Consider the following 26,151-nt stretch of genomic DNA (forward strand, 5'->3'; position numbering starts at 1 on the left):
GCTATACTTACGATAGTTTCCTATTCCTCGATTTTCCTTCAATGATTCTTGCGATTGCTAACGAATTTGTTCTTCGACGGCCTTCTTTGGTGTTTATTTTTTGTGTATGTATGTTGTGAGAATCTACATTTCGATCACTTACATCAAGAGAAATGGAGTGATATATCTTTTTTTATGACCAACAATATTTTAAGTAATACCAATAAACTTTTTACTAAACTTACATAGGTAATCTTTTTTTATTTATTTACGTATTATTTCCCTAAAATTAGAAATAGGATAAAGTAGTTTGAACTTTTTTATTCCAAATTCCTTGTTTTGTTGACAAAGTTTGTAGTTTTGCATTCTTCGGGCCGCGCTTTCGTAGACAGGTTAGCAAAGGCTTTTCATGACGGCGGCGAAAGAGTTTTGTCATGATCAGCTGGATCAGCTATATTTCTTACCTTGAGTTTTTGACAGCTCCATCCAGGTTTTGTTGTTGTTGTAGTGTTTCAAATTATATACTTTAACATCCTGGCATGCTCTTTAATATTATAAATATGCATTAAATTCCCTTGCTAAAAGATTTGTTATTATTTTGTTTACTGGAGTATTACCATTCCATAACGGAGATGAATGATTGAATGAATAGCTACATAAATATAATACTGGTCGTAGCTAGGTATGTATAGTCAATAAGATTACTTTATTGCAATGATGTGGCATCATCCTTTCAAAACTAACAACTCGCTAAAGTTTAGGTTTCTTTTCCTTAATTTTAGACGTTTTATTAATGTACTGAGTTGACCATTCCTCTTATTTTTATTTAATGTTGAAGTATATTGATAAAAAGGTCATTATTAATTACTTATTACTTATGCATTAATTAAGAAAAATTAAAAATAGAAAAACCCAGTAAGATTTTTAAAAGATATGAAACTTCCTGTATGAATACCCAAATCTTTAGAATTTGCAAAAATATCTACTCACTCTAGCTATACATATATATAGCTAACCACCTATATTTATTTAACCTGTTATCCAAATACTCTCTTTTTCATGGAAAACATATCTATGCATAATAAATATTAAATGTGTTTTTGATTATAAATAGCTACCTACATTCTATTGTGTAAATATAAGTGTATATACTTGTGCTAGTTTTTTACCTCCAAATCAGACATTTTTAATGGAATACACAAAAATTACATAAAATTTAGTTTAAATTTAATTGTTTAGAAGGGATTGAATAATAATATTTGCATATACGCATGTTTAGTTTTTATATATTGTTGTTAATTTAATTATAAAAATATGACCGTGTTGTATAAATATGTATATATTGTTATTTTAGAGTTGTAAGCACAGTGAAAGTGACCAGATCATTATGAACAGTTCAAAGAAGTTGGATCATTTGTACCAAAAAGACCACGATGAATTTATAGAGAAGTTGCAAGAATTTCACAGTGCAAGAGGGTATAGAACAAGTTTTAAATCAAAAATTCTAAATGAGAATTTCTGTGTTTTTGTTTTTATCTTCTGTTCACAAGACATTTACTGCTCATGTATTGTTTAAAATCAATTAAATAATGTTAAAACAAAGTTTGTAATTCTTTTGCTGTTTATTCTTTTAAAAAATTTTGTCCTACGTTAGTACTAAACAAAATGTTCCTAAAATAAACTTATACAATTTTCCCACTGATTAGGAAATTGAAAAACTACTGCTGTTTACAAAATTATAATTTATAATCTGCTACATCAGTCTTTGAATGACTGCAAACTATTATCTTAAGAAGTGAGTCAAATTATCAGGTTTTACTAGTTATTCTGGAAGTTTAGGCCCATTGTATGGGCTTCATTAATTTTAATTAGGATATTGATGTTAAATTATTGTTATTGACATCATGATGTTTAATTTGTGTCTTTTTTTTTAAACAATGCATTTTCTGGCAACTTTGAAGGAGAATAGACACATCCACTTTGCTTGTCACGGATTGAAAGACACAGTTATTGTATTAATATAACAGATGTAATCTTTCATAGAACATCTATTGGTCGAATTCCTACATTTGGTGGTCAGGTGCTGGACCTGTATGCGTTGTACAACACTGTGACGTCATTTGGTGGAATATCAGTGGTTAGTATTCTACATATTACATAACTCTGTCTGAAAAAAAAAAGTATTTCATTTCTAATGTTTCTCACCCTTTATTACCAGGTTACTGAACGTAAAAAATGGGATCAAGTATTCATGACACTAGGTTTCCCGCCATGTACTAATGCTGCATATGCTCTTCGTCAACATTATGCAAGGTGTGCAAACTGTTTTTTACTTTATAATCTTTTCTGTACTATGATCTCCCATATTTTCAAATGCTAGTGGACATCATTAAATAACTTTCATCACACTTTGCAGGGGGTCTAAGCAGTTTAACAGAAATTAACTTTTTCCACGTTCTACAGCCTCCATTTGCTAAGGAGGGGGGGGCTGTGGTCTGGACTTTGTAGAAAAACTCCACAAAGCGTGACAAAAGTGTTTTGTTTCTGGCCCCCAAAGGACCTTGTACTGTAAGGGCATGAAATCACAAGAGGTTTTTAAGGTCTAATCAAAATAACCATCTTCCCAAATCTTTCTTATTTCTTTTTGTTGTAGAAATAATGTAATTTATTTTATTTTAGATATTTAGAAGCTTATGAAAAAATATTTTTCTTTGGTGAAGACACTGAGGATACTAATGAACCATATCGTACTCATGCACAGTTGTTAAAATATAGAAGTAGGGTTTTTTTGTTTCCATTTATTTTAAAAGCCTTGCCTAGAGTTTTTTTATTAAAATTAAAAATCTAGATTCCATAAAATCTGAATTTTTCTAATTTTAATTTTTTTTTTTTTTTTTTATAGGGCTAAACAAGCCTCCACATCGTGGTCCTCTTGGAGGTAGGCTTTTTACAAATCACAAAATTTAAAATTTGTGAAAACAATTATTTGTGTTAGTAAATGCTCAAATTTTTTCTTTCTATAAATACACATAAATTTATGTTTAGAACCTCTTGTTAATAATTTTAATCGCATTTCATTCTCACTTCAATCTGGTTTACAAAATGAAGTTGACTTTGCATTGAATATCTGCTCTCTGCTCTCTAATGTAACAAATTCAATATTCAACCTGGCAAAAGTAAGTGGATGATGTTGTTTCAGTTTCACTTTTTAGTTTCTAAATATTATTAGTTGTAAAAAAATTCATTAGGTAATCAGGCCTTGTCAGGAAGAAAAATGCTGGCATGCAAACTTTGCACGTCATGATACTTTTCAATCATTTTGAGGCGTGCAATGTTCGCACGACATAATTTTCGATGATGCGTGCTAGTTTTTGTTCCATTGTTTTCTCAAGTAATTATAGAACTCGCATACAGCAACACTAATTTTGCCATGTTTTAAAAAGCAGGTAATTTGTTGCGACTAAAATGTGCGATGCGTTCATTATTCATTATTTTTTAAAAAAAATTTATACGTTATAGTATTTATAGTAACTCAGGGCTGCAAGCGAAAATTTTTTTATACGCCAACTTTGTAATCATAGAGTAGTTACGTGGTTAAACAAAAGTCTAAAATTTTTATGACGATTTATAACAAAATTAGTTGCTTTTGCTAAAATAGACAATACAGAAAATTTTCTTCGTAACACCCTCCTCTGTCATAAATATTATACATGTTTAACACAGCAAGGCTTTCCGTCAATACCATTCAGGAAAAATAATACAAATAGGGTGGGATATGCTTTATCGTAACACTCTCTTTCGTTATGAATTTAAATATATAATTTTAATGCCCTGAAAGACTTATGAAAATTATCAACTAAACTCTAGTCTGTTTAAAGATTTTGTACTTACATTAGATTTTCTTATAAGATTGCGCAAAAAACATTAAAAAAACACTGATTTTTTTATAAAAATTTTTCGGTTTTCTTATTATTTCAAGTAGGAGAATAACTTGCTATCAATTTCTAAACAGCACAAGTATAACTTGTTGTATAACTTTCAAAATAACATTGTTACATACTGTATAGTTTTCAAAACAACACAAGAAAAAATTCTTGCTGCATAACTCTTAAAAACAAGCAAGTGACCTGTTTTTTTTGCATGTCATTTAAACAATTTTGTTTTAAAAGCCACACAAATTCCAATTCAATTATTCGCATTAATCATTCATGTCAATTGAGGAAGAAATGAAACCTTAGAAAAAAATAGAAAATTAAAAAAATAGACAAATCAAGTCATATTATGTACATTATTCCCCTACACCTTCATTGAACAGAATATTATTTATTTTAATGTGCAATTAGCACACGGCTGAGGTATTTAGTGGGGTACGTATGTGGGTGTGTGCGCTTGTGTTGGCACATCATTCCTGACGAGGCCTGGGTAATCAGATGAACAGTGAAAAATATTTCAATTTTGAAAATTTTGATTATATCATCATTAGGTTGTCCTACAATAACAATCAGGAATTATGTTTTCTTTAACTTGAGAATTTAAATTGACAATTAGTTTCTCTTGTTCTCCTCAAAATATTTACTATATCAGCTGTAGCTTTTCTGTCTACACACAAATACCTATTCACATTAGGTATTTGTGTGTGTAAATCAAACAAGGAAAAAAAAATTCTATTTAAAAATGTATCATACAAAAGAAAAAATCGGCTTATACGAGCTCCAACTTTTTACAATCTCTTATAAAATTTTAAGATAATCCAAGGTTTTAATAGCATGAAATCCACATCAAATTTACCTGAAAATATGAAGAAAATTACAAGAATTATAGTCAGAAAATTTCGGGTAAATTAAAAAGTTAATATTGAGTGGACACCCTGTATTAGTGCACTGTGGTCCATTTTTACTTCTTTGACATCAATCTATTGTTTTGATGTCAAAACAATTGATTTCTTGCTTAAAATATATGCACCTTTCCTCATACCAAAACATCCTACAAGCAGTTTACACAGGTCCTTAAACTAGTAATAATTATTGTTTGATTATATTGTGTTTTTTAATTTAGAGTCCAAATATTCTTGATTTACTTCTTGCACATGTTGGGATTTGCTCTCCAGGTAATATTTTCAAATATTTTTGAAATGTTTCAAGGCAAAATTAAAACTGCCATCTTAGTTTGGGACATTTTAACTTTTGTACTCTAGGCTGAGAGACTGTTTATAACACACAGGTCACAAAATCTTGTTGTTTGAGTGGAACATAGCTTTGTTCACCCTAATTTTACCTAAGGGTAACAGTTAACAATTTTTCTTTGCACCCATTTCGCATTAGGATAACAATAGGGTAACAATCTACAAATATGGTAATTAATGATAATATATTCGTAATTAAAGAGAAAACCTCATTTTGCTCTTTATAAATACAACGATTTTGTGACTTCCTTCAAATGTTGCATCAATCTCTGGCCACTAAGTTTCTGTTAACCTAATATCAACCATTATGCATGCTTGTGAAGGTTCGATAAACTTGTCTCTAACGTGTGCTGTTTCTGTCACATAAATTATTACTATGGCAGCAGCACAGATTTTCTAATCTTTTTATAAAAAATGGCTTTTACAAGTTCATCCTGAAAGTATATTTACAAAATATTAATAGTCTTGGCTAACGAAAAATCACATGGTGGCGAAACGATCGCTACACCCATTGCTACCCTGTTTGTTACCCAAATTTCGTGGCCTGGTGGTGCACTACCAGCCCATAATTTCAAAGTTCCAATGACCAGACAGTTATCTAAAGTAGTTTTAAACTTTTTTATTCAATATACCTTTGTTGTGCATGACGTTGCCACTACAAGATAAAATAAGCATATAAGATAAACTTCATCAAAATTGAATTTAATATAAAAAGGTGAAAAAAAGAAGAAAACAATCAAGTTGTTTCAGCTCAACTTTTACTGTCATAACTTTTTTTGTATATTTTAAAAAATTTAACCTTACGAACTCTATGCAGCTGTTTATCAGTGTTTACGATTATATCTTTCTACTAACATTGCTGGAAATAATGTTACTTCCTCTAAATCACAACTTTCCATAACAAGCACTTTTTTACATTTATCATTCACCAGTGTTTATGCCTGCAAAATACTGTTGTCAATTTGAATAAATCAAAAAAAATTTGTTTTAAGAAAGCAAAACAAACATACATTTCCTTTTGCAATGCAGTTGAAGTCTGGTTTAAAAGATGTCAATAAAATTATTACTGTATTTCTATATTTATTGATATAGATTCTTTTACGAAAGAGCTTTACAATGAATGGTATTCGATAGCTGATAGTAGATTTGAAAAGGTACAATTTTAGTATGTTTATTGTATTATGTTTTAGTTGCTCTACATGTTCCTGGGAGGTTCAGATAGACAGTTAAAGACAGAGTCGACTTATGTCGTTTATCATCCCGATATAACTAAAAAAAATTAAGGTTTCTGACTTAGCATAATGCAAACAAATAAAATAAAAATATCAATTATTATTTTTATTTCATAAGCAAAATTTCCTTTATACATAAAACAAATATAATATTTTATATTTCTTGTTCCGATTCAAGTAAAGATGAACTTTAACTTGTTACTAAATCAATTATTTATGTATGTTGATTGTTTAATTGATTTCCAGTTTTGGTTGAAATCTCTCAAGGAACCCATTGCTACACAAATATATAAAGAATATTTTTATGGTAAGTTTCTATCTGTATCTGGTCCTCCAAATTGTGTAAAAGATCCTTGATGATGAATTCTTGTTGCTGCAACTTTGAATCAGTGCTAGACTCACTGCACTGCTCAAAGGGTCTCAATCACAAATGCTCAATGAAAGATTGACAAGCCATCCTCATCATTTCTTTGTTTATTACACCAGTGGCTTAAGGCTATTTTCCCCTCCACAAGATTTTCCACAGAATGGAACAGACAGAAACAGGAACAGAACAGAAAATGTTCTGCTAGTAATTTCCACCTTATAATATTCTGCACAAGTAACACACTTTAGGCAATTCTCATGAAATAAAAAAATCTGATTTGCTAAATAATGACTAATTACCTGTGGCTTCCGTATTCAATGCAAAGTAAAAGTTAAACTCAATTCTACTTTGCCTGTAACAGAACGGACAAGAATTTTTTTTTCACGTGATGTAAACATTTTAAGTATGCATCCTTAGAAGCTTTTCTGTTCTTTTTTGTTCCTTTTATGCGGAAAATTTTCTTGAAGTGGAAAATAGCCTTGTGACCCCTTAGCTTCCAGTAACACCTGCAGAAAAATCATTCTCACAGTGATGTTTATTGCTTCTGCATATCAGCAACACTCTTAATTTATAGAGGTAGTCTGTTCTGTTGTTGTGTAGCAATAATATAACCCAAACGATTTCTGTTGTCAAATTTTTATCCTAGTGAAATTTTTTAAATGTAAATGTTTATATTTCTATATGATAAAATTCTCCATTAAACGTCTACAATTTGTTCTGATTATGGTTTAGAAAATATGCAATACATACTTTAATCCCTCGTATACCCTTTCTGTCACAAGTTATGCAATGTCGAGACTTTTTGTTGACACTCTTCGTTAACTGTTAAGTGTTTTTGTGTTGATTCAATATTGATTCTGTGACATGATGAAAATATAGACAGCTTTATTAAAGACGCCACAAAAACTGATTAAATTAAAGTCTTTCATGTTTAGATGGGGAGTATTGTGACAAAGATTATTCGATTGACTCTAACTTGTTTGCCAAGAAGAATGACAAAAATCATGTTATTTCACAAGAGCATTGTCGTGTAAACCAGGTATTTTCTTACAATTCGTTACAATGCAGTATGTTAGTACACCTTGTCCAATTCATGCGTCTCTAAAAACAGTAGTTGATGGTTTATGTTCTGAAACGTCAATGAAAAACCAACAGCACATCAAATAAAGCATTGTTTTTGTTTACTTAGATATGCATTATACTGTACAATTTTTCATTTGAACTAATCAACGCAATGCACATTGCTTCACATGACTCAGCTATCAGGTAAAAATAAAGTTATGTATACTTCAGTTTATTTTTTGAAAAAAAAAATTTGAGAGTTTCTTAAGCGGGTTCGGATCACAATTTCTAATAATGTTAACTTTTTTGTTTATAGATTTTTGTTACTTTCAAGCTGTTGTATTTATAATAACATTCGAAGAACTGGTCTAGATGCACTTGATAACATATCAGATCATGTAAGGAGACAATTTTATTACAACTTGTTCTGTGTATATTCTGATTTTTTTTTTTTCAATTTCTTTTCAGTATATTGGCTTTACTACTACTTAAGTAAACACTAGGTTACTCATTAAACAATAACTTGTTATTGAAAAAAAGACCCACTAGCTTATTTCTTTACATTTTTACCCTATTTTGCAAAACTATCGTACATCTGTTTTATATTTAGATTGATTTAACTGGCATAGAAGACTCGTTCACGCAAGACTTTGTTGAAATTCTCTACAAGCTTTTATTATCAAGCGATAAATTTTGTCGTGTTAGGTGTAAGTTAATGTTTGAAATTTGCAAAAAAATTTATGATATATTAGTAAAAAAAATAGTTGCGTTTTGAATCTTATGCTGCCAAAAAATCTGTATGAATTTCAATATTAGCCATTTTGCCCTTATAGTCTTACCTACAAGAATGTTGCACATGCACAAGAATCTGCAAAAAGTTCCATACACTTTTGTAAACGCAATCAAATTTGACCCCTAACTCTATTCTTTCTATCATCAGAGTTACCTCCACTCTGACTGAAAAAAAACAGGGATGGCTGGGGAAACAAAGATTTGTTGTTTCAATGTGAAGCCAGAGGAAAAGATATTTTTGATGTCATCATAGGCTGGAAATTTTTATAGTTTTCTTATATATAAGAAGGTATAATCTTATAACTGCTTTTGGAATGAGATCCATTGTAGCAGTAATTTTTTCTGAAATGTCTAAATACTTTTTGTTTCCTAGAAATACAAGTTTTAATAAATAAGTTTTTTCTGAACTGACTGCAAGCAATGTCAATTATACTATCAGGAAAAAATATTCAAATGTCTGACAATGTTGACAAGTCCTTTGTAATATTTTTTAAATTTTTGTGCAATACGTATATTTATACAAGTGAATTTTACTTTTTATAGCAATGACGATTCTTTCAAAACTTCTATCTTGCAAAAAAAATACTGATATTTTAACAAATTCTGTTCCGGAAGATGTTTATGGAGCTCTTGTTAGAACACTTGCTTTACCTGATATATCTGTAAGTAGTACAAAACGTCTTACTGAAAAATTCTTCTATGAATTAATTGTTTTGATTTTAACATAATTTCATTTTTGTTTTAGCTCATTCTTTCTTCACTGGATGCACTATATTCTCTTTCAATCTCAAGCAAAGTCGGTGCCACAGCCATTGCGATGATACGTGGTAGCGTTGACACTCTGGTTTGTTTAGTAACTGTTCGTGCTGAGTCATATGGGAACCGTGCAATCCGTGGTTTTAGAATTGTGGAAAACAAACATTCAATGTTTACAGCTAAAAATCAGCACTGGTTGAAAGCCCAGGAGGAGAAAAGACGACAGCAGCTTTCTAATCAGCACCACCATCCAATGATGATGACGACACCGAATGCTCCTTATGCAAGTGAGTTTTTTTGTTGAGCAAGTTGCATACTTGAACACGTCTATGTTGTTATTAGGAAACTGAGTATTTGGTACATGTAATTAGAACGCATTATGTTATACAAAACGCACTGTTTATGATTTTTTTTTCATCTTGACAATAAAAAAACAAGTTTCTATGGATTAAAAAGCTGCCTTTTTGTATTTTTTAGTCTCTGTTACATACTTTTCAGGTAGATAAGCGTTAACGTCAGGAATTAGACTTCTAAATTATTTTGTGTTGTTTAACGTTTTATTTCCTACAGGAATACCACTACATCCTGGGTACTTACGCCCTTCTCTGCCCATGCCACACTTGCCTCACCAACTACCTCAACAACCACCACCACCACCACCACAAATGAATCCAATGATGAACCTAAATGCTAACGTGGAACCACTAGTTGAGTTAGATCCGGAAATATTTACGGTTAATTGGATGAGTGGGTTTTACGAACCACACCCAACGAACAAGCTACCTGTTTCAACAATTTACGAAGATTATGTTAACACTTGCAAGGAAAACAAGAGAAATGGTATACTCTCCAAGGAAGGTTTCGTTGAAATATTAAGGTGGGCGATCATTACCCGGCGGATTTTAAAAAATGTTTGTTTTGATCTAGAGCTTATGTAATTTATTTTGTTATATTAATCTGTCTTTATTTTTTTAGGTCTATACTGCCACCTCAGTTGGCACAAATAGTGCGAATTAATGAAGATGGAGATGTAGGGATTAATGGGATACAAAGACGTAGTGTACCGGCCAAAATTCCTAGTAAAATTCCAAAGTCAATCCATGAACATTTATTGCGTAACAAAAAAGCCATATCAAGTACACCAAAAGGCCACCCGCCACCTCCGCAACTAGCCAATGCCGGTGAACGTCCCCCAACATCTACCTCCATCGAATTAAGCCAAGCTGCAAAAGATGATGCTAATAACGTGACTAAATCTGAGCAGTCAAAAGAATTGAATTCTGAGAAGGTGAAACAAATGGAGAAAAATGTGAAAAGTCCGAAAATTGAAGCACGTGAGGGATTTATCAATGGTTTACCTCCTTTAGATAAGCTAAAAACCGTCGTTGAATGTCAGGAAGTGGTGGAGAAACTAAAAGTAGAAATTCAAGGACATTTTGTGCAGTTTCATGCACATCGTCAGCAAATTCAAGTCGTTCAAATGCAGGTGCAACAATTGATGCAACAAAGTCAAGTGGAGAATCTTCCCTCTCAAGTAGTAAAGGACATTCAAGCGCGCGTTCAGACACATCATCAACAAATGGGAATACATTATCAAAGGTTGCAGGAACTTAATGTACTTTCTGAGCAAGTGCAAAATAAAATGCAAAGCTACAAGGCGACGGAAGGCAGTATTCCAAGTGAACCTACTACACCATCAGATCAAGCCCAATCAACTGAAACTCAATTAGCAGCAGCCCAGCCTCGGGTTCAGCAATACGCCGTTTCACCTATGACTCCAAACCCCATTAACACGCGATTTCCAGTAACATCTTTTCCATCCAGTCCAAATTTACCTTTAACCAGCGGTGCGATTATGAACAGAGCAGCGTCATTATCAAGTCCTGTATCTGTTTTCGCCAACACTAATACATCTTCTCGCACACCAACAGCAATGATGTCCCCACACATCTTAAACACACTCCAACCACAAACGTTCGTCGTTCCTCCTGCCACAACTCTGTTACCACAAGGAGGCATGGTAACAATACAACATGGTATCCCTTCGACAATATTATCTGCTCCTGGTTTTGCCAGTCCACCTTCTACCCCAACACGTGGAAGAGGAAGTAGAGGTGGTCGAATAGCGAGAGGATCAGCCTCGCCAAAAGGCAAAGGTTCTCGCGGGGCCCGAGGATTTCGTGGGGCGAAAGGATCTCGCGGTAGCAAAGGGACGCTCGGTGGTCCTTTAAACGCAGCAAAAAAGGAAATGGAAAATCAACAAAGTCTTTTATTAAACGGTGTTAATCCGCACGTCTCTGCAATGCACCTTCCTTTTGTTCAGTCTCCGCTTCAGGAGATTCATTCGCCTATACCAAACATGCAAGCTGCAGTGATGTCGCATGGACTGCCAGCGAGCCGTGTTATGCAACCTATTACTACTCCGTCCACGCAGCAAACTAATGCACCTCAAGAAATGCTTACTTCAAATCCATTAGGCAGTCCGTCGGTACAACATCCTTCAAATTCAATAATGCAACAATTAGTTAATAATCCAAGTCAGCCCGTCACGCAAGTGCCACACTTAAACAACGTAAACAGTTTGCAAACATCTTCTGAAACTCACTTAACCTCACCGCGAAACATTTGCTCCCCCACGAACATTTTAGTGGAAGACTCCTTTAACAAAGCTAGGAGTCAGTTACAAAATGGACATTTAAAACCAGTGATCCAGTGTAACGGGGATATTACAAAACTCGAACATACTCCTCATGCAGGCGTTACTCATACAAAATCTCCGGATTCCAGTGTGTCACAGGGTGTGGACTTTACCAAGTTAAACGGTAGCATCACTGAAGCACTAGGCAATAAAAGAACTGGTGATTGTTTGAAAGACACTACACCGTCGAAGAAAGTACGAATGTCCAACCGTGATGGGTTGGATGTTTTATCGCCCGGTAACGAACTAACTGGTAAGCACTTATCCAGGTTAATAAATATGTCTGATAATGATCGGGCTGTCGGACGTGTTGAAATAAAGGATGTAGCTTTAAACGGAAACTCAGAGAAAGAACTACCGTCTGTACCTGAGAAATCTACAGGAACAAAAATAAAATTGAACGGAAATAATCATGAGGAAGCTACGCTTTGTAATGGCAAAGGAAAAGAACTTAAAGATGGAGTTAGTCAGGTAGAGCGAGACGAAAAAGAGAACCGCACTAACATAGACGTCAACTGCAGGAACCCCATCGAGTCGGATGAGAAAGCTGATCAAAACGATGTAGTGGAAGCAGACAGGAAAAATCTGGATATGGACGATGAAAAAATCAGAACCCATAACGCACTTGAAATGTTGACTGAATATCAGGAAGGAAGGAAGAACTATGTATATGCAAATAAGATAAAAGAAAATATTGATACAGACAGCAATCTGCCTGTTGAAACTCGTGATACTGATGAACCTAATAAAAACAACCAACATGTTTGTTTAACGCATTGTGAAAATGGGATAGACATAATAAGTAAACCGCCTTCTCCCTGTAATGGCGAAACTTCTACTATCGTAAACAAAGTCAATGATAACAAACCGGAAAACCCGATTCCGGGTAATAAATTAAACGGTTTAAGACTTGATCTCATTTCTTCGAGCAGTGAAATGATAACCCAAGCTTCATGCAAAGATACTTCAGAAAGTATTACAACAAAATTATTAAGTGACTCTAGTTTAGTTGACGGTATGGGAGAAAGGTTTTCGACTTTGGAGAAACCACCATCAACTTTGAATTACTGTTCTTGTGAATGGAAAGACTGTACTTGGTGAGTTGTGTTGTTGTAAATACCTGGGGAAGGGTGGCCACTACTTCAGGAAACTCCTTAAAAACTCCTGGAAAGTTGCAAAAATGGGACAAACTTCTGGAAAATAATTTTTTGGCAGGTTGTAGGAACTGTTTTTGTTTTATTTTCATTGAAATTTCTGTTTTGTCGAACGATATTATCAGGAAAATCCTGGAGTTTACTTTTGAAAAATGAGTGGCCACCTTGATCTTAAACTTCTTAATTTTCGCAAGCTTTAAAGCATAAATTTTGTGTTAGAAACTGCTATGTGTGTCAGTATTCACAGTATCTTTTCACTAGAAATTCAACTATTTTCAGACTTCTTTATCAAAGTTTGCAGAATTTACGAAAATAAAGATTCGAGTTACTGGTTTTAAGTTTAACTGATCTTAAACACGCTTCTGTCCACATGACTCGTTTCCATTTCACTTCATTGTTCACTATGGCGCAAATAGTACACGAGTTTTTGAGGGTTTTTAGTGACCATGTGCCGACTTTGACAAGAGATTTTGCCTTAGCGCGCAAAATGCTTTAAAAAAACAAGATCACAAGCTTTTTGCGCTTCTGAGGAAAATGCAGTGAAATGGAAACAAGCCTTTTACATTCTGCTACTTTAATTAAAGTTATTCAAAAACAAATGTTTAAACTATGCTCCATATACCGTTATTTGATTACTTTCCATACTTCCAAATTGCGTAATTCAGAAATACGATTGCAACTACAAAGTAACTTTTAATCAAAACATGTTTTATTTTACTTTCGTTATAGGCCACCTTTCAAGAGCGCTGTTTATCTACTCACGCACATGATTCGTTCCCATGCTCCATTAGAAGGGAAAACATCCATTTGCAAAGTTCCGGGATGTGCAACATCAACGAAACCACGTGGTGCGTTGATATGTCATTTTCAAGAAAAACATTGCTTAACGAAAAACGAAGACGGTACATCAACAGTGGTACCTATGCCGAACGATTTGTATTCAAAATATAAAGAGGTAAGATTTTTTTGTGTGTGGTGTTTTTTTATTATTATTATTATTTTCCACCTTTGACTGATGATGTCCAAAATTTTGAATATATTTTTTTTAAATCTGTGAGAAGTCACAAGATTTCAAGCCAAGAAAAGTCGAGTTTTCTCATAAGCAATCCATTTTAGGCCAGGCCTTGGTTTGCTTCTGAGAAGAATTTTAGGAACTGACAAGTTTCCTAAGTAAGAAAGATGCGAGAGTTAAAAGTTGCTAAGAAATTTCTTTATTTTTTACCAAATGAAGGACTTTTAGCAAATTAGACTACCCATAACAAAGTAGTGATGGAAATTTTTTTCATATTCATTTAAAGTTATTTTTCTTTTTTAGCACGAAGACGAATCTCCGGTTACAAGAAGTGTGAGATATACAGCAGCTCTCATTCTCCGCAACATTGCTAGAAATTCAGCATACGGAAAAAGGTAATAAAAAAAATCAATGTCTTGAAATAATCTTAAACAATAGGTTACTTGAGAATACGAGGAATTTATGCTGTTTTATGTGCGTTTAGATTAATCATGACTTATGAACAGAGACTATCTGTGGTCGCAATGTCGACTTCTGAAGCTGCTTCAGCTGCTACGCAATGTTTGCTGGAACTTTCTCAAGCGGATGATGAAGACAAGGAAGAGTCCTGATAAAAATTTAGCTGTATATAGAGTTTTAACTTAATTGTGTGTAGAGTGTTACGTGAAGATGATGGGAAAGCCTTGGAAGTTTTTTTAAGTTATTATTGTTATTTTTTGTTTGAATTTAAATTTAATTTCATGTTAAAATCATATATATTTATAAACAGAAGTTTTTAAAGTAGATGAATAGGAAAGGCTGGCTCTGGTTTTTTATACAGAACTTTTGAAAAAAGTCTATTTTTTAAATTCTACTGGAATTTTGTTATCGTTGAAGAAATTAGTTTCTTCTGTTCTCTCTGCTTCAGTTTGATAGGGCGAAAGTTTTTGCATGTGTTTGTTGTTGTCGCGGCATGCTTTTTTCTTCAACTTTTACTACCACAACCTGTCAAGGACTCCTCCTTTTGCGCTGAACAACAAAACATTTGCGCTGTGGTAAATGCTGACCAAAAGTTGCTTTGAGGACGGAGTTGTAAAAGATTAAATAGTAACGGACTTTGCTCCACCACTGCAGAATAGGAAAGGGGTGATGTTTAAAAAAGATTTTGTTCTACTGTTAATACGGTCTACCATGTAGGCTGTGCAAAAGAAGAACATTTCTGTATGATTTGAGATAATTTGTTTTTGGAAGAACTGGGATTTAGTGCTCCCCTCTATGTTAACGTCGTGAAAACACGGCTTCTTATTTATTTTGTTAATAGGATGTCTATGTATATATACGCTGCCTATTAATATTATTATTATTGTTATTATTAATGCGATTGTATAAATACAATGTTATGATAATACAACATGAAGATTTTTATAATATCTTTTTCTTGCTCACATCAGAAAAAGCTTTTTTATCAACCTCATCTAAGGCATTTTGTATCTTTTCTGGAATCAGGACAGCCACATCGTTTTTATATACTGTGGCTCATACTTTTTTTTATATAAAAATCGTAGAAAAGTGGTAAAATTTGTTACAAAATTTTTATGGCCCCACTGTACGGTAAAAAGGGTTGCTTAAATGAAGTTTTTACCCGCGTTGTTATACCTTGCATTTGCATAGACAACCCTAGATGGGCTATGATGCAAGTCACACAACTTTTGTTAAACAGCCTAAGGTAAGTCCCAAAAGCTTAGAGTTAATACTATCATAGTAGATAACTACAGCGGTCGACATGTTCCCAGGGTTCATGGGCCTTCCGATATTAAAGAAAATACCCTGGGAACAAAGTAGCACAGTAGCTTTAAGAAGTTTGTTTGAATTTCGACTGAAGATGTTCGACTAATAGAAACCAATAGTCGCAACATTCGATCAAAGGTAAGAAACAAAAAACTGTGTGATATGATGAGCGACAGTCGGTTGGTACTTAAGCTCCGTCTGTGCATTCTTCGGTGATATCTCGTGTTGATGGTGATCAGCAAAAAGGTATGTCGCAAGGACAACATCTCGCCTTTGCATGTTGCAATAGAAATTTTCAATACAATTTGCGATACAATTACATTTCATAACGCTCGAATGCGAAGCAGAAATTCGGATCGCTGCCTTCCTAACACGCAGGCAATAAAGCTGCGCATGCGCAGTAGAATTTGCTTCGGCTGCGATGAACTGATCTGTTTACCGTCAAAAAACTTTTTACACACCTTTACAAGAGTTTCGAAAATGATAAAATTTCATTTTAGGCTTTTTATCATAAAACGATAAATGAATTGGAGATGCAGGAAATTAGAAAAAGTAAGTAAAGAAAAAAAAATTTCAGGCAACTATCGTTTTCGAAAAAATGTTAAATGTCCAACTGACGATTGGGAGATATATTTTGGAGAGGACTTTCCTCCAAGAATATATATAATAGACGTAAAAAACTAACATCATTTTTAACTTTTCCAAAAATCCGCTTGCACTTGGAATTTTTACAATATGAATACAACACTATCTATGTTTAGACTACTTTTCCAACCTCGTACCCAGTGGGTTTTTAAAAAAGAGAAAAATGCCCTGGACAAGGTTGTCACTTTCCATGCAAATGGTAATCAGATTGAATAATTCTCTAACGTTAGTTCTAATAATAGAATCGTTAGTAATTTCATTTTTCTATACAGTGGAATCTCAATACAAAGCTAATAAAAAAAAGTTCAGTACTGGGGCCAATTAAAACTTTTGCCGCATAAAATAAAAACATGTTAACAAATTACTCTGTAAGATGGAGAGCCAATACGTGTTTATTATAATTGCTTTGAAAGTGTTGATTCCCTATGATGTATTTTGATCTCTTTTGTATCGTTTGTTTATATAATGGCCTATCAACAGTTACTTAAAATATATTACAAAACCCACAATTGATGTTTGCCTGTGCGACCAAGGTTATATTAAATTTTATCAAAATTTTTAGTGTTCATTTTGGGCGCGCCGAACATTCTTTTCAGAAATAGTTAAAATTCTTTCCGAAAACAAAAGCAGAAGATATAATTCTGTAATTCTTACACCACGAAATGGTTATTTTTTGTTTTTTGTTTTTAGATATAGCATAATATTATTTGTAACAGAATATATTGGGTAAGTATAAACTTTAGTATTATGCTCACTTTATCTAGACTTCGTGATTAATACGCACCATGAGACTTAAATATAACCGACATGACTTAAATATTTAGCAACATTTTTCCCATAGCTAGCAATTTTGAATCTATTTGAATTTACTTTCGGTTTTTTATTCGTATTTAGACGAAAGTTATAAATATTTTATGTTTTATTGTTTTCAATCCAACGTGTTTTGAGAGAAAAATCTGTGCTCATGGCACTTGTGTTTTATTTTGATAGAGTTCAATATGGCGGAAAATTCTCGCGATCAGAATGACAGAGTGTCAAATGCAGACCCTGAGCAAATGGCTTCAGATGCTGAGGGTGTTTGGAGCCCAGACATAGAACAAAGTTTTCAAGAAGCTTTAGCTATCTATCCCCCCTGTGGTAGACGAAAAATTATCCTTTCTGATGAGGGAAAAATGTATGGTAAGTCCACAAATTCCACATCCAAAATTGTAACTAGAAAACATTTTATGTGTATATATATATATATAATGTATAAACTCTTGGTATGAATATATCAATGCAATCCTTTATTGGCTAAATTCCTATATATAATATTCCTACATATAATATTTCCTTAGTTATCCAGCATTATGATATATACATTATAGCATGTTTTTTCTGAAATAATGATATAAAAAACAGCAACCAAAAAAATAATATACTTTATTTTTAACAAGCTTTTTCAAACTGCCCATGACCCAACACTATAAATATATACACTATATGTTCTTCATAAAAAGACTTCATATTGTATTCTAATAAAGCCATACACCCTGACATTCTAAATATTCTAAAGATTATATTTTAAAGTATCCCTACTATTTCACAGTATTTAAGGAATTTTAACTTAAATTGTCCAGTAATTTATTATTAGTTATGAAAACAAGTTGATTTTTAACTTTATTATAAAACAATAAAATCACTACAGGAATGAAATACTAAACATTTTTTAAAGTTTATCACAACTAAAATCTTTTTTTTTTCAACATGTAGAATAATTAGGGAGAAAAAATTGATGAGCATTAAAGGTCTAAAGTTGATAAAAAATTTTTAATTCATGATGTTTTTTTCAACATGTTCTAATTGTTTTCTGTTTCTAGGTTATATTTTTCATGAAACTCAAGCATGTGAATCAGCTCAGAGAATAATACAAATAGGTGTTCAAATCAATATAAAATTAGGGGTTACTATTATTCTTTTCAAACAAGATAACCACAAGTGTTATGTTTCATTTGTTTCTCCATGCTTTGATTTTGATTATTAGTTAAGTGATATTTGTCAGTCATTAAGACATTAATTGTTTCCTGATAATGTTTGATTGTAAAACCTGGACCCTAATTGTTATTATCATTAGTATATACATTTAAACTTTTCACTCTTTCATAAATTGGTATTTTCCAAATAATATGTATATACTTATAATAATACAGTATAATATATTTTTAAATATAAATTATTTTTGCTTTGTATACTTAATTTGTCTTTTTTATTCAAGCTTATTGAATATATAGGTCTTTTTCATAATAATGCAATCTTAGCTTTCAGCTTTGAAACATAAAACACAAATATTAAGAATTATGTCAGCCTACTATTATTTGTAAAAATAACAAGTGCTGTGTTATTCTTTCATTCTGATTGTCATCTTTAGCCACTAATACTTTTAATACTAAGGAGGACCTCCCCCCAAAAGTAACGTTGGCTTGATGGCCACTACATGTAATCGGAATATATTGATATTAGAAATAATAAGGTGAAACCTTATTAACAGAAAATTTAGCAGAAACGAGCGTTTACTTAACATTTTTCTCTAAAGAGAAAATACTAGTAATGATGAATGTTTCGTCATGACTGTTATTTCCACTTATCAAACCTGTTGAAAAAATTATATCCACTGTTTTGGCATGTTTGAGTTCATCAATCTAAAAGTGGAACAAAGGAAGGAGAGTTTTACTACAAACGTTTAGGTGCTTCGTAGACGGTGAAGACATTTTTATATTTTGCATGACATTGCTATAGAATTTCAATTTTATAATAATCAATGTTACAAGTAACTAAACTTGAAAAATTTCCATGTCTGTAATATTTTTTAGATGAATATAGTCATCTAAAAAATATTGTATAGATACAATTTTAATTTAAAAAGGGGGCCTGAAGCGAGTTAAACCTTCTATGCAAGCAGGAAGATATCTTCTATGGATTTTTAATAAAGTGCTATCATAAAAAAAAGTTTCTATAACAAAAAAAAACTATGCAGAATAGATTAGGTTTTCAATAACCAAAAACAAAAAGCAAACAAAACTTTTCTACATTAAAAACCTTAGTAGTCACTTTACTTTTTCTAGGACAATCACTGCTTCGGTCACTATAAATCAAATAATAATGGAAAGTGGCATTTACTTAGCTAATTGTAATTTTTGAAAAAATGTAAAGTAAGAACTTGTGCAGCAAATTTAGAGACTTGACATTTAGGCATCTTTAAAAGAAGTTTATCATAGCATGTGCACATAGCACATGCAGAATTCCAAATTATATGAGAAGTTGACTAATACCCCATACAAGGTTTTTACTACACATCTTAAAGTCCTATAAATTCCTATAAAAACGCATGACATTTTTGTCTCAAACAGAAGTGCACACGGGTCAAAAGAATCAACATACTGAAGGAAAATAAAAATAATTTGAACATTTGACAACAGAAAGTAGCATTAATGTACAATTATTTTTATGAAATTAATGTGTGATATACCATTGGATTGTTATGAAGGATTGGTACTTTCCCTTATCACACTTCTATATACACAAAGCATTTCTTTGCCTAAAATTATTTTATAAAGATAATGTTTACGTTTGTCTGTGCAGTAATCTCAGCAGAGTATTGTTTTTTATTTGACATTGAAATGCTTACGTCAGGGTGTAATCTAGCATTCTCAGTAGCTGTTAAGCAGCTATTTCTAAGTTGAAATTTATTCTGAATTTCACAATCCATTAAAGAAGCTAACCAGGATTAAATGCCTCCTATTTTAGATTTCTGAATTACACCCTGTACGTGCTCTTTAATATTTTGTAAATGACTGCGACAACCTATAAATGTAATGATATAAGTCAATTATAGTCAAATTGTTGTTAGGTGGGAGGGTTAATGAACTTTAGGGTAATTATAGATTGTATTTTTACTGTTTCATAGGACGAAATGAACTGATTGCTCGATACATCAAGCTTCGAACTGGAAAAACCAGAAGCAGAAAACAGGTATAATGCATTCTTGTAAATTGATTTTCTAACCTTAATAAATGTTCTTCAATTTATCAGGCTCGTCAAAATTTTTAGAAATTCACATTTTATTTGCCCTAGAACATGATATCTGTTTGCAAATGTTGTCTTGCAAGTGCGTTATAATTTTATGTTTTTGTGAATCATCAAATGTATACTTGTAAAATGCAACTATTTTACACAACAAAATGATGTTGCTTTTTTGGTTTAATTGTTCTTAGTCTGTATTTGAATTTATAGACCTAATAGATTATATCAAGATTTTGCAGTGCTACCAGTTTGATGCGAATCTTTAAAATTTGACAATTTTGAGGCCATTGTTTAAATTTGCCCTTATTTTCACAAAATTTGTAAAGTACTTTAAGTGACATGACAAACCTTATAGAACATCTTTTTTTTGCGCCAGTCTCAGTGTAAAGAGAGCTAATTTAACAACAACAGAAAGCACAAGTAAACAGATGGCAAAATCTCTAGTCTCAATTTTTTTGTCTTTCACAACAAGTACGAATTAGAAAATAATGTGTGCTTCTTATTTTTATAATAGGTTTCAAGTCATATCCAAGTTCTTGCAAGGAGAAAGGCAAGAATTATTATTGAAGTGAAGGTTGCTGTTAATGCTACCAACACTACCTATTTCTCTTTATTTATTCACAGTGCATAATGCTGTTGTCACTACTTCCAAAAATCCCTCTTTAACTGTGCTTGAGGGGGGCTGATTCCATGACAACACTTTTTTATGTTGATTAAAATTTTCAAAAAAAATTTTAATGTTTTTAAAAGCTTTGTGTCAATTCTTAGTTTATATTGTTATATTATTTTGTGTTTCTAATATTATTGTTACTAAATTCATCGCAATTATTATACAACAATTAACAAAATTTAAAGTTAGAGCTTTTTTTCTCTGTCACCGAATTTGACGACGTCATCATCGAAGATGCTGACTTCATCATTTTTTTTTTCATCAAATTGTTTATTAATACCTGGACAACACTTGAGGTAAGACAACAATTTAAAAATTATACATGGGGGGTCGAATCAGCTCCCCCCAGCATTGAGGAACCCCTAAAAGGCCCAGCAGGAATAGGGTTAAGTATTTCTCTGTTTAGGTTTGTTTTTGATAGTTGTATGTAGTATAGTTTTTTTCACATTGAAATTTCTGTTTTCGTTGCACGATATTACTCCAGGAAAAAGGGCAGAAAGCTGCTGGATAACTTCTGGAAAAGTTATCAAGTGGCAACCTTTAAAAGGATTTTTAAAACATTTTTAATAGCTGTTTTGAATTCCTGAAAAAGCAAAGGTAAAAAAATGTGCTGCTTCTGAGAATTTTTGTCAGAAAGTTGTTTTCTATGTATAAATTACAATTATTTTGTAACATGTATATATCTTCAAAACAATAGGATTCACATTCTAAAGACAAAGCACTACAAGTTATGGCGTCAATGTCTCCAGGGCAAATTGTCCCTCCAAATGCATTACATGCCAAACTACATGGAGTTGACCCTATAGCCGTAAAACGTGAACTTAATATCAGTCCAGGTGTAAGCACCTTTTTTTTTTACTTTTTCCGCAAAGAAGTGAATTTCTACTAAGTAATAAATAACAAACCACCTGATTTCTTGGCTGTTGTTTGTGTAGGTTAACAATAGTAAAGTTTCTTTTACGATGCTGAACTTTGACTACCTTTTTAGTACTGGCCATCTGGTGGGATGCCACAAGGTGGAGTACCACCACCGCCTGTTGCATACCCTTACACAACTGCTGGAGCATATTATGCAAGTGCTATAACTCATGCTACTGCTATATCTCAAGGAGCATTAATGAGACCAACATCAACTCTGACATCCCCTACTAACCCAACGTCACCTGGACACCATCTGGTAAGTTTGTAAACGAAAATTTTTGATAAAGAAACTTCGAGTAAAAATTATTTTGTTGTAACCTATTGTATTTTTTTGTCAGCCACCTTCTTTACCACACAGTGGAACATTGCCTCATCCTACGCATAGCCCAACTTGGCAATCGAGGCAGGCTCCTGTTCAGATGCCATTGAAGCTGATAGACTTTTCTGCTTACATCGAACAGCAAAGACTTGACCAACCAGATGCAGTAAGTTACAGTTTGTTGCAACTTGCTAGTAACAACAGAAGGCAGTATGCTGCGTTTAGCTAATGCTTGAGGAAAATTTCAGGGACATATCCGGAAAATCTTCTTATTAGAATTATTTCCATGATGCAGTCGCAATCCAGTTTTTTAATAAATTTCATAACAGCTTTTATTTTAAGTGTTATTGCTAATTAAAGACGAAATTATCTTTTTTTTTCTTTTTAGTACCACAAACATTTGTTTGTACACCTTGGCCCACATAGGACATTTGAAGAGCCTGGAATTGAAGCTATCGATATTAGACAAATATATGACAAATTTCCGGAGAAGAAAGGTGGTTTAAAGGAATTATATGAGAAAGGGCCTCCACAATTATTCTTCTTGGTGAAATTTTGGGTAAGTGCTTTTTGCAGATGTGACCATGATGCTATATGCGCTATTTATTAATGTCGTAATGAACTTGTTTTCGATAATGTTAGACAAATGTTGTTTAGGCTGACTTGAATACTAATATTTCTGATGATGGTGGAACATTTTACGGAGTGTCGAGCACGTAAGTTCGTATGTGTAATAGTGTCTGTACCAGGGTTACTAGTCAGAGAGAATTAGGCTTCAAGCTAGGCTTAAGAAGGGGAACATATAGTCTCATTTTTGATTATATTTACAGTAGAAGTTAGTAGTTTTATCTGGTCTGCCAAAAAGCTAATCTTGTTCTTCGTGATAAAAAGCATATAAACATTTTACTTTTCACCCTTAAAATTTCCTCGACTACTAATTTTTGGTGCTAATTTCTCCCTGACTATGTCACTAAACTTGAAAATGTAGGAAAATGTTCATTATATATCACTAAAAATCTAAAAAACCTGGAAAAAATGTTAAAAAATATAAGTCAGGGAAAAGTCGGGGAATAATTTTGGATTGCAATTGAATTTTAAATGAGCCGTAACAAGCGAACGTATTTGATAAATTTTTGCATAGCCTCTTCTTTGAGGCAGATTATTGTGGACAAAATGTACTCGAATAGAATTTTAAAATGGCCAGGAAATTTTGCTGATTAGTAAGGGGAAACCTCGAGAATTGTGTTTTTTCCTTTTTTGTGCCAATCCTGTGCTTAAATGCATGGTCACCCTCCTTTGCCAAGTTAATGTTTTTAAAGAAGAATGCGAACACTCCAACATCTTTCCCGCCGTTTTTTGGAGTTGTTTGTAACACAAATGTTAAATTCCGTTGTAATTTTTTAATGTGAATTTAGTTATGAGTCTTCAGAAAATATGACTATCACATGCTCAACAAAAGTATGCTCGTTTGGAAAGCAAGTCGTCGAAAAAGTCGAAACGGAATATCCTCGATACGAAAACGGCCGTTTTGTATATCGAATACACCGGTCGCCAATGTGTGAATACATGATTAATTTTATACACAAATTAAAACATTTGCCAGAAAAGTTCATGATGAACTCTGTGTTGGAGAACTTCACTATACTACAGGTATGCATGTTGCAAGCGTTATATACCTACATAACTTCACATTGGCTGTCCCTACTATCCAGTGGAGGATTCAAAGTATCGTTTGTACAGTAAGGATTATGTGTGGGTAAAGGGATGACCTAAGAAACAAGGGCTTTGTTTCTTATACCGCTTTCTGTTCGGGTAGTGAATTTGATCCATGATAGAATCAAAACAACCCGACCATATTCTCGATTGATTCCCACTCTATCGTTTGTAAAAGTCAATTGACAATTTTAATGTAGGTTGTACATTTCAATGTAGAAGTTTAAGTTTAAGTTTTAAGTTTTGTTTATTCTAGGTTGTGAGCAACCGTGACACGCAAGAAACGTTGCTATGTTTAGCTTTTGTTTTCGAAGTCTCATCCAGCGAGCATGGCGCTCAGCATCATATATACAAACTTGTCAAAGACTGAACACTTTTCAACGAAATATTACCCAATCAAAAAAGAGAAAATTTGAAGCATATCTTCACTGGAATCACTCATGCAGAAATGTAAAGTTGTTGGAACGTTCGACCATCTTTTCACGAGTGCACACGATTTTGGTCTTTATCATATATTTTTTTCGTTTCCAAAAATAAGTCATTTTAATCAATGTACGTTGGTACGTTGGATGGACAATAAATAAATAAATGTATAATTTGTAGGGAAATTATTTTTCTACCATGTTGATCGCCTTTTACGCATACTTCTATTTTTGAGATCTTATATACTTTTCATGTAAATATTAGAAGATTATATATAATATCACTCTTTCTAAAAGAGAACTTGTACCTGTAGGTTTTAGCTGTTTAGTTTTTATAGAAAGCAATGTGTATTTTTTCCGTGGTCGCACTTTCATTAAAAGACTATTTTGATCTTCTGTTAGTATGATTTATAAAAAAACACGATATGTTCGAACACAAAATTTAAAGAGTTACTAAGAAAAGTAAAGCTTTTATTTTGTCAGGTAAATGTAGGATAGTTTGACAAAGTCAGGGTGGCCACGACTCCTGGAAACTCCAGTAACTAAAATACACTCCTGGGAAATAGTTTTTCAAAAGTTTTGTAACCTACTCCTTCTGATATTGTCAAATTATTCCTGGAGCGCTCCTGGAAGTTACCTTTTAAGAATAAGTGGCCACCTTGTTGATCTAACAACGCCTGATTATTTAGGGGACAAAAGGTCTCATTTTTTTTAACACCAGGAATTGTGATCAGATAAAATATTATATGAACTGCACGTGAGATAAGTTTATAAAATATCAAATGATTTGTAGTGCTCCATTCACATCTTATTATTGTTTGTATATGTTGTTTTTATTATACTTAGTGTTTTAACTAAGAGCATTTTAACATAAAGAACGTGTTTTTGTTTTTCGCTTTCGTTTGATTGACAACCCTGCATAAAGAGTCTGTTTCATGGGTTTTTTTTAGAATTACTGACGTCACTTGTCACTTTAATCCTGAGAATATTTTCTATGACCTACTTTTTGAGTGTTGTCTAATTATTTTATGTCAACTATATTTTGTTATGTACCAAAAAAAATCGCGATGTTTTTATTCTAAAATGTAAATCACACTTTTTTGTAAGAATTCGTTTTATAAGAATTATCATGGCTTACTTTCTGAAATTTTAATAATAATCATCATGTTCATTTTTTTTTCTCACAACCTTTTTCTTTAACAAATTAATAATGTTGAAGTAATAATATTGTTGTGTGATTTTTATGGCATATTAGCCTCACGGTGGCTAGAGAATTAAAAATCCATATTTTAGAAGATTTTAGGTCAAATTATAGGAGAAAATCCTAAAAAAGGATAAAAACTGTTCTTAGGAGACTTTGCCAATTTTTAGGAGGAAATAAAGAGATTCTAATAACCAAAC

The 26,151-nt window shown here is 32.6% G+C and overlaps 2 protein-coding genes across 2 annotated transcripts; both read left to right on the forward strand.

Moving 5' to 3' along the window:
- The first annotated feature begins 372 nt into the window (after positions 1-372).
- LOC130654884 (AT-rich interactive domain-containing protein 2-like) lies at positions 373-15,641 on the forward strand. The gene is made up of 21 exons (XM_057457534.1): positions 373-661; positions 1,334-1,455; positions 2,023-2,116; positions 2,198-2,292; positions 2,659-2,756; positions 2,882-2,917; positions 3,025-3,155; positions 5,035-5,086; positions 6,254-6,315; positions 6,640-6,700; positions 7,696-7,799; positions 7,950-8,026; positions 8,139-8,220; positions 8,433-8,529; positions 9,158-9,276; positions 9,360-9,657; positions 9,941-10,247; positions 10,346-13,165; positions 13,952-14,177; positions 14,538-14,629; positions 14,719-15,641. Exons 2-21 carry the CDS (start codon positions 1,367-1,369, stop codon positions 14,843-14,845), a joined length of 5,067 nt encoding a protein of 1,688 aa, XP_057313517.1. The 5' UTR covers positions 373-661; positions 1,334-1,366; the 3' UTR covers positions 14,846-15,641.
- Positions 15,642-17,207: 1,566 nt separating this feature from the next.
- LOC130654887 (transcriptional enhancer factor TEF-1-like) lies at positions 17,208-25,628 on the forward strand. The gene is made up of 11 exons (XM_057457539.1): positions 17,208-17,372; positions 17,637-17,825; positions 20,590-20,654; positions 21,220-21,255; positions 22,073-22,213; positions 22,364-22,552; positions 22,635-22,781; positions 23,004-23,174; positions 23,273-23,331; positions 24,031-24,265; positions 24,585-25,628. The coding sequence occupies exons 2-11, from the start codon at positions 17,645-17,647 to the stop codon at positions 24,696-24,698; spliced, it is 1,338 nt and encodes a 445-aa protein (XP_057313522.1). The 5' UTR covers positions 17,208-17,372; positions 17,637-17,644; the 3' UTR covers positions 24,699-25,628.
- Positions 25,629-26,151: the final 523 nt, after the last annotated feature.

The sequence above is a fragment of the Hydractinia symbiolongicarpus genome, chromosome 8 (genome assembly GCF_029227915.1).
Source record: "Hydractinia symbiolongicarpus strain clone_291-10 chromosome 8, HSymV2.1, whole genome shotgun sequence".
Lineage (NCBI taxonomy): Eukaryota > Metazoa > Cnidaria > Hydrozoa > Anthoathecata > Hydractiniidae > Hydractinia > Hydractinia symbiolongicarpus.